This window comes from Scophthalmus maximus, chromosome 5, assembly GCF_022379125.1.
Source record: "Scophthalmus maximus strain ysfricsl-2021 chromosome 5, ASM2237912v1, whole genome shotgun sequence".
NCBI classification, from domain to species: Eukaryota; Metazoa; Chordata; class Actinopteri; order Pleuronectiformes; family Scophthalmidae; genus Scophthalmus; species Scophthalmus maximus.
In genome coordinates, this window is record NC_061519.1 from 23,307,214 (window position 1) to 23,320,000 (window position 12,787).

At 47.3% G+C, this 12,787-nt stretch overlaps 1 protein-coding gene across 4 annotated transcripts in view; it reads right to left on the reverse strand.

Annotated features, from left to right (window-relative positions):
* The window catches only part of LOC118311009 (piezo-type mechanosensitive ion channel component 2), a 73,902-nt gene that overhangs the window by 2,004 nt on the left and 59,111 nt on the right, over positions 1-12,787 (reverse strand). For 3 of the 4 annotated variants that reach the window (XM_047332033.1, XM_047332034.1, XM_035634475.2), the window contains 20 exons: positions 11,635-11,755; positions 11,449-11,526; positions 10,857-11,023; positions 10,119-10,312; positions 9,705-9,878; positions 8,634-9,272; positions 8,267-8,525; positions 7,742-7,921; positions 6,786-7,092; positions 6,444-6,576; positions 5,536-5,683; positions 5,231-5,442; positions 4,550-4,708; positions 3,687-3,834; positions 2,886-3,074; positions 2,122-2,214; positions 1,263-1,432; positions 930-1,049; positions 693-772; positions 136-340 (listed from right to left, as the gene is read on the reverse strand). In XM_047332033.1, coding sequence (XP_047187989.1) covers positions 136-340; positions 693-772; positions 930-1,049; positions 1,263-1,432; positions 2,122-2,214; positions 2,886-3,074; positions 3,687-3,834; positions 4,550-4,708; positions 5,231-5,442; positions 5,536-5,683; positions 6,444-6,576; positions 6,786-7,092; positions 7,742-7,921; positions 8,267-8,525; positions 8,634-9,272; positions 9,705-9,878; positions 10,119-10,312; positions 10,857-11,023; positions 11,449-11,526; positions 11,635-11,755 — 3,776 coding nt within the window. The remainder of the gene's footprint in view (positions 1-135; positions 341-692; positions 773-929; positions 1,050-1,262; positions 1,433-2,121; positions 2,215-2,885; positions 3,075-3,686; positions 3,835-4,549; positions 4,709-5,230; positions 5,443-5,535; positions 5,684-6,443; positions 6,577-6,785; positions 7,093-7,741; positions 7,922-8,266; positions 8,526-8,633; positions 9,273-9,704; positions 9,879-10,118; positions 10,313-10,856; positions 11,024-11,448; positions 11,527-11,634; positions 11,756-12,787) is intronic. The other variant, XM_047332035.1, reaches the window with a different exon arrangement.

Sequence of the window (12,787 nt, forward strand, 5' to 3'; positions counted from 1 at the left end):
AAACTACAAGCTCACTGACACAACTCTGGGCAGCCAAATTTCACAATGCCTCAAGTGTTCCTCTTCGTCTTTTTGTTAAAAAATTTAAACGCTCATTTGACTGAAACACCAAAGTAGGATACGATTGCCTCTCACCCGTATCCGGCCAGGAAACCCAAACTGGGCGGACTGACTTGGTCGCTGAACACGTAGAGCTCCAGACCGGCTTCGTACATATTTTTGGGACTCCTCTTTTCTATCGGGCCGAGCTCCGTCTGGTTGACGATCCACCACTCCTGGGACTGGTTTGAGACACTCTTAGGTCGCTTCAAGGTCAAATTTATGTCCATCATAACTTCATCTACAAAGGTGAAGAGAGGTCAGTATGCAAGTTATTACAATCAGAATAAACCAGTTAGAATTTTGCAATCTTTTACAACATTTACAAAGCCTGTCTTGCAACAAGGGGCGCCTGTTTTAAAAGTAATTACTTTTAAGCTACTTTGGGTAATTTCCTTTTATTGGAATATTTAAATCTTTCAAAGGATTCTGATGGTACAGGTTTTTGTTTGGAGTGGTTTTTTATTCTTGTGTGCCAATTTTTAATAGCATAGTCAGAAATGTTAAACCTCTGAACACGACGGCTTCAGATGAATGTACAAAGTTGACTTAAAGCTTAAGAGTCCTACACAAGAAAAAATGGTGACGTTCACCTTTGTAGAACTGCATGACGGGTTTGGCATCTGAGTCACTGGGGGCTCGAATATAACGAGGGAAGATGTTTGTGAGGATGCTGCAGGGAGGGGGAAAAAATATACATCACACAGAGTACGTACAGTACAGTAAATAAAAAAGAAGGGAACTATCTCTGCGGCTGACTGATATTAGAACAAAAATCCCTCTTATCACAGCGCAGTGGACAAGTGCACAGAAGCAGCTCATATACTCACACGTGTGATTCGCCGTCCGTCCCATTGAGGAGCGCTATGAGCTCCCGCCTCGTCTTCTTGTCCAGAGACGTCACTCGTTTTCCAGACGCCGTCTCAGCCTTGGCACCGAGGCTGAGGTTCCTGGGACCACAACAACGGGGAAAGCCAGTTTGTCCGTGAGCGTGCTACCTTTATTATTTATTTATTTATTTACTTCAAATCCCAACCGGGTTATTTTGAATCATGATTCATCCGCTTTCCAAAAATTGACCGCCATCACCAACGGTCACATGGAGGGATGCAGGTCAACGCGGGGGGAAGTGGACGAATTTGACGAGTTTAGTCGTGGCGTACCTCTGCACGGTCCAGGTCACGGTGATGGGGAATTCTTCCGCGGAGTCCAGCATCTCGATCAAGTTCTTCCTGCTGGGCGGACTGATGGTCCACAGAGAGTTGGAGCTGCCCTTCAGCTGAGCGACGATCAGGTCGTCTGGCATGTAGCTCTCCAGCCACTGCAAGGCTCCCTACGAGGCCCGACACAGAAACACTCAATGGCACACGAAGAGCGGGGCAGAATTCCCGCTTAACCGTTCAACAGCGAGGACATTTTTTCTTTTTTCCCCCTCGGTGGTCGCGCTCTAAAGGATTGCGTGGCCCCTCACTTTGACCCAGACTCTAAATGTCTCTGTGTGTGACTGTCGGATGGATCGCGATGCAAGTTTGTACAAAGATCGATTTTGTCCAGAAGATAAGTCCGACTGATTTTTCGACCATGCCCTCACTTTAACTCCAGCATCACACACTTGTCCTGAGAAATGTCTGAACATCTACTCGATGGATGGGCACAAGATCTGGGACGGACGCTCGGGATTAACTGCAAGGACTTTGGGCGACCTCTTGACCTTTTCTTTAGCCCCATTTGTGGTTTGGGAGTTACACATCTCAACGTCTGTTCAGACAGATTGCCACGGCCCCTGCTTTTACATCCTGTGCCCCCCTCAGGTGAAAAAAGATCAGGCACAGAACTGCTAGCATTGTCTTGTTTGACAATACAACTAGAGGTTAATGGTCCCAAATAGTTAAAGGAGCCAAATAGCTGTAAAAAAAAATTGTTAAGGAAGCAGGTCGGATTATAAGATTATAATTATAAAAAGAAATATTCTAAACACATTCTTCATGTGTTTGGGAACTTTGTTCATTTCGCTGTACTCACGTCGTCACCAAAATACTTCTTGGTAAATTTCGCAAATTCCTCCGCCGTCATATTCTGCAGTTGTTTTTGCTGAGCGCTCATGGTGAAGATGGGCTGCGAGGAGAGGAAGAAGTTCATTTTAAAAAGCTTGTCAAGTCTAAACAGGCCGACATATTGTAAATGCAGTTGTTTTAGACATTCAAGACTATGAGCTGAACACAGCAGGAAACAACTCTGTAACATGCAGGTGAGGCCTCGGTGGAGCGCCTCGGGGGAAAAGTGTCCAGAGCAACATCTGCAGACATCCGCGTTCTCACATTACGTTCAGGAAAAATGTTCGGACTTCAGTGCGTGTCTGAACGCAGCCTTAGATGGAGAAACTGATCTACCGCCTTGTTTCTGCCAAAAAGCGGCAATTTGATTGAATCTGTCCCGAAAAAAATAATAATAATAGACAACCTGGAAATGTCACATTGATCTGGTTTCTCTCTCCTGCCAAACGCCGCCAGTACCTGATCACACAGGCTGATCAAACAAATGCCACTTCAGGACCCCGAAATGAGACCCTCGTCGTACAGGGAGTCACAGGTCTGTTGACATGAAGTTGAACTCAACCGAGGCAGAAGCGTTTGGAACCCGAAGAGGCTCTGGCCTTGGGCGGAGCATCATCTTCGGTTTCTTGCCATCGGCGTTTGGTCTTTGTTTTTCGCGGCGAACGCACAGCGCAGGACCTGCTCTGGCCACAAATGATTCGACATAAGAGAAAAAGGGGGGGGGGTCCGCACCTGAAAGCCGGCCAGGGTGATCTCGAACGTGACATCCAGCGGCTTGTTGATGACTCCGGCTACGGATTTGACCAGCGACATGAAAAGCAGCGGGAACCAGACGATGCAGATGAGCAGCATCACGATCATGCCGCCCATCCCGTACTTCACCACCTTCTTCTTCTTTTGGCCTCGGGGCTGAGGGTACCTCTACAGAAGGATCACATGACGGACGGTAAGAAGCATTACTTCACCTTGTCGTCGTCGTTGTTGTTGTTGTTGTTGGTGGTGGTGGTGGTGGTGGAGTGATCCTGGAACTTTGTTCCATCTCTCCTCAAGCAGATCTGACGCTGGAGGCATCGGCTACATGTACTTAAGGCACGGACAATTTTTCTTTTGAAACCCATTACAATTAGGCCGGTAATCTGATCAGGGTTAGGTCAGTTAAGATGGAACAAAAAACTTTTAAATACAGGAAGTACTTGCAAGACTGAACATGGAAAGATTGCGAGAGTGCATTATGAGAATGGGGACATTGTTAGTGCGCTTGCGGGAATACTGGGCACCGCGGAGACAGCAGGTCTTTGCTTTTTAATACACAGTACTTCTCAGGAAGTGAGAGCACATTAAATTTAGCTTTCACCCGTCACCAAGACCATGCACAGCAGAAACCCTTCTTTTCAACTCATAAATCAACAAGCTCATTTTGACAAAAAAAAAGACATTTCAGCCCGAACCGCAGGATGACAGGTCGTGGCTCTGAGGGGCAAATTCATTGTTTTTTCTTCTCACTAGACCGATGCCGCGATGAAAAAAACGCACCTTCTCGGACTCCCTCCAGCACTTGAGGATGAAGATGTGAGCGTAGATGTCCTCCACGCAGATCCAGCTGGACAGAGACAGGGAGGTGTCGGTCCACACCCAGTCCATCACGGCTCGCAGCTCCGTCAGGAACGGCACCAGGCGGAAACTGGAAGCGACGGACGGTCGAGAAAAGAATTCAGATTTCCTTCAGTCACAAGCTCTCGTTGGACACTGTGGCGTGAAGGTTCATTCTCGAGCACACAAATCTGAGCCTCGTGGTCGACTGTGCGGGGGATTTTTAGAGATCCCAACTCTTTTCTCTGAGCTTTTCTCCAGACATCTGTGACCTTCACAAGCCAGAGGTTTTTTGTTTTTTTGCAGCTAATGTATCCCGTATGAAGAGTCAATTCATTCAGAGCATTACAGTAAACGTGGCATGTAAACTGCAAACTCTGATCACTTTCCTCATCAGTCTAATGAATTCATCTTTTTTTCCCCCAATCAGTCTTAAAAATATCAGAATTTCTTTTTTAAATTAAAATAAAAATAATAATAAATAAAAATAGTTTTCCAAAAACCCAAAAGATACAACTTGTAATGATGTAAAAAAAATAAAATAATAAAAACTAAGAGAAGCAGCAAATCCTCACATGTAAGTTCCAAATATTTGAGCAGATCATCTCAGATCTACAAATGACACTGAAAGACCAAAGACAATCATATGCAAATGGCGATGCCTTCCAAGAGACTAACACCAACTATTAGCAATGTGCAACTCTTCTTCACACAATCCAGCAGCTAACTGACGTCCTGACACCACCGGGGGCCTTGGACCTGTTTGCGCAGCTGGAAGACACGATACTGTCCGCGGCCTCGCTCACCCCTGAAACAGGAAGAGGTTGACATAGTTGTAGCTCTTGGTGAGGAAGTTTCCCAGAACGCGGGTGGGATAACCGCAGCGGATCTGATAGGCCGACAGCCCGAAGTAGATGCACTTGACGAAATACCACATCTGAGCGACTATGTTCTCACTGAAACGCCTGCGAGGGGGAGAGAGAAGAGGAAGGAGACAAACGAGGAAAGGAGGTTTGTCTTTTTCTTTTTTTCATGAGATTTCCTTTTTTTTAAACATTCTGACTCATAACAGTTCAGTATGGAGGCTTTGTGTAATTGGGACGTTTCAAAGAGAAGTAAGAGTTGCGTCGATGTACATCACAAGTTCCCATGGTCTTCAAAAATGATTTGTTTTGTTGAACATACAACACATGACACAAGAGAAGCTTGAACCGACAATGAATGGCACTTTTGCTCCACAAATGACGTAGAAAATTAATTGATTATCGAAATTCTTGCCTATAATTTTTCCGGCAATCAACAGAAAACATATTATTTTGAGCGTACCTCTCTTCATTGACCAGAGAGGCGAAAGAAATAAATGATACTCAGCAAAGACCCCAAGTCCTTTATCAAGCCCTGGATGCTGTGAGCTACAAATGATGTGTATGTGTGTGTGTGTGTATATACATACATATATATATAATGTATCTATAATGTGAACTTACTTCATAGTGACTCCTGGCAGGATAAAGAACATCCAGAAGTGGATGCCAAAGACCAGGAAGACCTGAAAGATGACCTTGCCCATCACAGACTTTCTGAGGTAGAGGGCCCGGTCCACCACCATCGTCCCGAACTGGATCAGCACCATGACCAAGAAGGGTCCCGGCACCTGATCCTCCGACAGAGACGAGGTGATGTCTGCCGCCGAGTGTTTCTGCGGTTGGGGGGGGGGTGGAGTGGATATGAGTTATGTGGCTCAAATGTGACTCAAACAAGAAGACATTCAAGCTCATCGACGTCGACCTACACCAAACGCCCAGAATCCGAACACGATGATGATGAAGTCGACGGTGTCGGCGAGGAACATCAGCACATAGACGTCGGTGACAGCGCTGTACTCGGGGTGGATGAGGTTATAGAAGAACTGCCTGATGGGAATGTAGATCTCCATGAACCTACAAAGAACAGGAATCAATAATGATGCGATGAGAATAAATCCTGGTGAGTCTTGTGCTGTTGTTTTCTTACCCCACAGGGCCGCAGATAGAAATACATTTTATATACTTTTTTATGTTTTTAAAGCTTCCGTTTCATGCACACCAACGCCTTGCTGATATTTATAGTTTGTTTTATTGTATTTCCTTTTTCTTTTTTGCATCTCCAGGTCCCATGTTGGACTGAGTCTGTGTTTTTATTGTTGCGTGTGAACATTTGTACATGTGTGTCATGTGTACGTTGTTCATAATGGAATCAAATCTAATCCAATAATCCAATGAAGCACTCTGTTAAATACAGAGCATGTGATGGGTCAGACGCCACCGCTCTTATTATGTGAGAACTTAAATGCTTTAAGTGTTATTTTGGTTTCTCCACGTAATATCTCAGAAACCACTTGTTCCACGGTGATTAAATTTAGAACAATAACATGTTTTGATCGTCTGTTGCAGCACTTACACAAAAAAAAAAAAAAAAATCACACTGACTGGCCTGACGGGAATGCTGTAATTAAATGTCTAAATTTAGACCGTTGAAAGGTTTTTAGCTGCCGGTATCACTGATGTGATTTTCCACAGTGCATCTTCCATTACGCATCCAGAACACTTCTGATCGGTGCCCTGATAAAGTTACCGGCACATTTAAAAAGTGTCGACCAGTGAGCAGCTGTTAAAAAAAAATAAAAAAAACACACAACCGCGCGGCAGCGTTTCATCGTACCGCTTGATGATGAAAGCTTTTCCTTTATAGAGCTGCTCCCTCAGCTTCTCCATCATCATCTGCTTGCGGGTCTTCTGGTGGACGCCGGCCTCGCTGCCGTCCTTGCGGCTGCTGTTGTGAGAAGCGGTGCTTCCTGTGGGGGAACATTTCACATTTGCAGTCCTTAATGATGATGAGATTCGCGGGCCGAGACCAAGAATCCGCAGGTCAAGGAGAGACAGAGAGAGAGGCCGCGACGTCTTGTGTGACACAAGCCCAGACGATTCAGTTTGGTGTTTTCAACCAGGTCGCCTTCTCACGTCCGTGAGGAATCACCATCGGCCGACAGCGAAGGGGCCTTACCTCTTTTTGATCTCGCAGCGGAGTGCAGGGATCGGTGAGAGATGTGCGAGCCGCCGCTGGAGCTCTTGCGGCGCTGGTAGGTCTGCTGCTGCGGGAGGTGCACCTGGACGTGTCCCGAGTCGACGGACGTCCCGAAGTTGATGGACCTCAAGGTGTTCGTGGAGCCCATCCTCTCGCTGATCAGCGAGGAGGCGCCTTCCGGCTCCCTCTCGCTCTCCTCCCTGTCTCGCCCCTCGTCCTCGGACTCGCTCTGACGAGGAGGCTCTCTCTTGTCCTGGTGGTCGTCCTCGTCCCACAGCCCGTGGCACTGGGAAGAAAAGAAGAAACAGAAAATAAGAGCAGAATGCAGAAGTTTGTCGAGAAGAGGATTTGCTTCATGCCCAAATGAATGGGGGCCTGGTTCAGGTGCCACCGAAGCATTTTCATTAACCACAAAGATGGCCGCTGTGTTGAAAACACTACTGTGACTCAAGTGGATGGCACATCATCATCTAAAAGAAGAAGAACAAACAGCCGCACTTGCAGTATTTGTTGATACTTCTGGTGTTTTTTTGCGTCAGGATTTGGTAAAAATACACACATTTCATTGCTCTGATCGGTTATAGGTTGATCCATTTTGGTCTGCGACCGTTGACAACGTCCCTTGAAAATCAAAAATGAACAGAGAGGTTCCAGACCCACTAGGCGGTGCCAGGCTATGATGAAGGATCCACCCAGACCACAGACATATATAAATCAGTGTATCAGCAACATATCTTCTGCAGGGTAAAGTTCTCTATAAAGCCGTGGTTTTAGCACAATTGGTGTTTTAGAGAGTTCACATCGGCGGGTTGGCTTATGTGTCACTGACTCTACGTAAACGCCTGTATCCTGTGCAACAGTGGCTCACTGATGTGTTTTTGTTGACAGAGAGAAAAGAGGTGGATATGACAACATTGTTCACATATCGCACGCACCTTCAGGATGGACCTGTGGAAGAAGAGAGCCAGTAACTGAACCAGGTCGTAGTGGACGTAACCGTCCTTCTTCTCCACGCCGATGATGTTGGGGGGGTGGTACGGCTTGTTCTTGTCGATCTTGTTTTGGTTGAAAGGGAAGAAGCCGAACTGGAAGAAGTACTTGATGACGATAGTGGCCTGGAGGAGAAACAACACCGACAGTCAGTGGCGCCCTCTGGACCAAGGTGAGGGTTTACCGTGAAGCTGGAGACTGAGAGAAATAGTTGCATGGATGATGCATAGATGTTATGTTGTCTGCTCAATGTATGGGTTGACACATCAATGCGACAAACTAATCTTTATTCTAAACGGTAAAAGGGTTCCTGTGCTTGTCTTTACTGTCTGCTTTTCACTGTGGACAACAGAAACAACAGTTTGGTCTGTACTGGAGCTTCATTCCCAAATGGGACACCCACCAGTCGAAGAGTGTATCTTAAAGATTGACTTGAAAAGTCAATTTGCCTTCATTATCCGCCTGCTTACCTCAGTGTAGACGATGGCGGTCATCCAGTAGCGCTTGCTGGGCCGGGGCACGGACAGCATGGCCCAGAGGAAGATGGAGATGGGCAGGACCAGGGTGGCGCAGGACGCCGACACCATGTGGTTGATGATGATGACCAGGTAGCACACCATCTCGGAGTGGGCCACCAGCATGTTGTAGAGGGCGTAGCAGAGCTGGAGGATCAGCGGCTGGCCATTGTAGAATTTATCGGACTGCTCCAGCTCCTCGTCATAAAACATCCTGGACAGTCACACAGAGAGAGACGGTCGTCAAAAAGTGGACGGACACCGTACGAGTCTTTAATGATTAAATCAAGATGACAAGGCGTCGGTTTTCAGTGTGACTTACTTGTTGAGCAGCAGTTCGCTGGCCGTCAGCTCGGTGGTCATGGAGGGCAACACGATGTCCGACCTGCTGTCCGAGTGGCTGTCAGAGGTCATGACCATGCGCCGCTTCCGCTCCATGTCGCTCTCGTCGTCGCTGACGTCCAGGCGGTCGAAGCTGACCGCCTTGCTGTAGCTGGGGGGCACGTCGGCGTCGGACGCCTTGGAGGCGTCCGTGTCCGGGGTGTAGAGCAGCCCCCCTCGGCCCCCCGTCGGCATGAAGTCCTGCTGCCCTCCTCCGTCCTCGCTCTCAGTGTGGAAGTCTCTGTCCTGGACAGAAGGGGCACACGTTGCCTCCTCCGCCCTGAGGGAGGAGCCCTCGTCTGCGCCGAAGGACTCCCAGGGAGCTCCTCGTCTCACCTGGCTGGTTGGTTCCGCTAACTCCTCCGCGGCCTCCTCGCCCCGCAGCCCCTCGCCGTCCTCCCCGTCTCTCCCCCTGGGCGGTTCGCTCCAGGGGCCGTCCTCCGGCGGACTGTCGTCCAGCTCTTGGGACTCCCAGGGAACGTGCTGCTTGTCTTCCCCTTGGTCCTGCTCGTCCTCCACTTCCTCTATAGTGTCCGTGGTGCCTTGTCTGGAGTAGAGCGTGACGCACTGGGTCACTTCACTGCAGGGGGACAAAAAAAACAACGAGCTGCATTCAGGTGTCTCCCTCCAAATGGACTCTTCTAAAATGTTTTTAATAATTCGTCAACAAGTATCACTTCTCCAATGAAGACGTTAACATTTTTACGACTGTGTTTTGCTGCATTGGCGGTCATCATCTACTTCAAGGTGCCCACAGGATAAATAAATAATATATGCTGCTCATAAATGCAAAATCGAGGGGGTTACACTAAAGTGTTAGCAAATACACACTTCCTGAATTATGTCTCACAGAACAATGAAACATGACGGGTGTTTACACTAACCCTAGAAAACAGCTCCTACATTACAAAACCACTTTTCAAATCGCAGTTATTGGGTGAATATGCTATGATCTCATTAATGTCAGCGTGATGCCGATGGGTGTGATGGGAGATGCGGAGGCCCCCGGCACCTGGATATGAAGCTGCTGGCGCTGTCCATTGACGAGTTGGACGCGTCCAGGTTGTACATCTTACGCAGCTTGGGCCTGGCCCGCTCGCTGGTTTTGGGAATGCACTCCGGCATCCCGTCGAGGTCCTCCAGTGTGGACTGGCGGGAGAACAGCGTGGTGGCCTCGGTGACGGCGCTGAGAGGGAGCGGCGAGAGTGACAGATGGGAATGATCAGTGGTGAGGGGGAGGATGAGATGGGACGATGGATGTAGCGTTGCACAGACGGGGGCGTTCCCCATCTTCTGCTTAGTAAAAACATCTGAACCAACGTATACATACAAACTTGGTCCACCTCGTCACATGACCATAACCTAATCTTTGAAACGCTCCCTCCCATGCCGCCTTGCGGAGGACCACCGTCGGGCTCTGCTGTACCTGGAGATGCTGTCTCTGGAGGCCGTCGAGTCCTGGCTCTCCATGGGGTAGCCTCCGCGCCTCCTTCGCATTCTGGTGGAGCCGGAGGCCGACTCGTCCTCACTGAGCTGATCCATGCTGGCCTGCCTGGACATGTTGAGCCTCATGGCCTTCTGGTAGTAGACGTGGATGCTCTCTCTGGAAGGCACGTTGCCCTGGGAGGATAAGAGATGGGGTTCGTTACTTTCTGATTCCCCAACTGGCTTGAGACAGTTGGCCATGCCTCGGCTGATCTAAACGCCAAGGCGGACAGTAACTCAATACAATTGTTCTACTAAAATATAATTTTGAGGTAGTTGTACTTGAATACTTCCATTTTCTGATTCTCCATAATTCTAGTTTTTTAATCCAGAGCAGTTGGTTATTTTGCCGATTCAGAATAATCACGATGGCAATAATGGCAAGAAATTGTCCAGTTAAGATTTTGAATTCCTGCGAGGGCTTCATGAAAAGTTCAAATTGTATAACTCAGTCAGAGGGTTTATAATTTTTATAGAGATTTTTGACTGTGAATATTGCATGTTCTAAGTCTGGACATGTTAGGTGCACACGCCGTCACGCATCGGATGCCTTCGAGCGAACAGGTCGAGGTCACGAGACAGATATCCCCAATGCTAGGAGAAAGTAATATCTCCTGGGATGACGGATGTCTGTCTGGGGAGACTAGTTTCAGCCTTGTATGGTATAATCTAAATTTACCTTTTTGACCTCCCGCGTCAGCATGCAGCGCTCTATCCGCAGCACGGTGGAGATGTCGATGTACTCCCTGCACATGTCATTCATCCACCTGGTGAAGCTCTCCACCGTCGTCTGGAAGAGCACCCAGGTGAACTTTATGATGTTGAACACTCGCTTGATGATGTTGTCTGGGGGAGGGGAGCAAACCTCGATGAGTCCCCGGGAAAGGGATTTCAGAAGACAATAAAAAAAAGAGGCAAAATAGCAAAACTATTTCAAGTCCAATTTTCTTTGGGCACTTTTGGGAATTTCACCTCATCCCGTCCAGTGGGGAGAGACGTGTCCTTATTTAAAATCAAAACTTCATTTGCATCGGCTTGTCTTATTTAAGGGAACAGGAAGCAGGGAGTGACATTAAAACTCTTCTTAAACCTTCTCAAATCCTGAAACTGTTTGACAAAGAGAGACAATGAAAACAAAAGGTACAACGGTCCCAACTGTACAATCTGCATCGTCTTAATGCTTGTACTTGATTCAGAATTTTAGAAGGTGGAAATGAAGAAAAAAACATCACAAAAGGAAGCCAGACTTTTTTTCCCAGGGAGAAACCGACCTGGACCGGCAGACTTTTTATCCTCTCCCTTTTCTTGTCCATCAGACGACTCACCAACTTCTATGGTCACGTGACCCGCTGACAAGAACAGTGAAGAAACTTTACTACACGTGAAATTCGTTCGCACTAACAATAATAATAATCATAATAATTCCTGTGAGGATTCTGTCCCTTGCACTCCCTTACCATCCTTCTTACTTTTCCTGCTTCGGACTCCCTTTGTGTATTTCTTCCAAAATTTGCGCTTCTCTTTGCCCCGGGCCCTCAGCGCAGCCTTGGGGTCCGTGATCCAGGCATGGTACAGGAACTGGGGAGCAGAGGCAGCGGTTCAGGTGGAATCACTGTGTGCACGAGTCACAGCAAGTTACGGGAGATATTAAACACAAATTTAAAAAAAAAAAAAGGTCTCGATCTATTAATTACAAATAATCTACACTTCATTTGTACTTTTGAGGAAAGCAAATGATTTCGGCTCTTATCTGGTCCTGTATGAAAAAAATCAATGTGCAGCAGCTTCAATAGGATCGACAGGATCCATCACGTAGTACTTCTGAAAAGTGTAATTTGAGTTTTAAGACAAACAAATATTTACATTATTCTTTTTGATCAATTTCAGGTTTGCTTTTTATCTTTTTAGTTCCAGATTCCCCCCCCCCCCCCCCCCCCCCCCCGGCAATGTCTGACCACTTGTGGCTTCAGTGAATGCACCAACAAGGAAACCTTTCTGAAAACCGTTCCCTAATCACACCTGCCTTGTGTTATCATTTAAACAAAAAGAGCAATAGGACAATGTTCACCATTATCAATTCCACATCTCATGGAAGTTTTACATTTTTTTTTTTTTTTTAAATCTGCACATTGATTTTTAACAGTGCAAAGACAAATATATCAAAAAAAAACTGTGAGAACAGTCAAGGACTCGCGCGAAATATGCACGAACAACAGCAACGTGTTGACGTATAACACAACAAATACTACTTCAGTGGCCGCGTCGTTGATCGCGACACAACTGAGAATGTGCCCGAGCAGCGAACACAAGCTGAGGGTCAAAACAAAAACAGGGAACACTGACGCATTCCAGATTGAAGCTGCAGGTCATGCAAACGACTTGAAGCCAGTCAGACAACCATAACACAACACAGTCAAAGCGTTTCCATTCCAGATCAGATTTGATTTGATTTCAAATTCATGTCCTGTCGTCGCGTGGATCAATGTACCACACGCGTGTGTTTGGACTCTGGTTATTCGTATCCAGAGCAACAAACATGAGCTGGAAGGTTCAGTTTGACTGGAGCGGGCCGGCGACACGGGGAGCGGGACGCGTTGGTCCGCCGCGGCG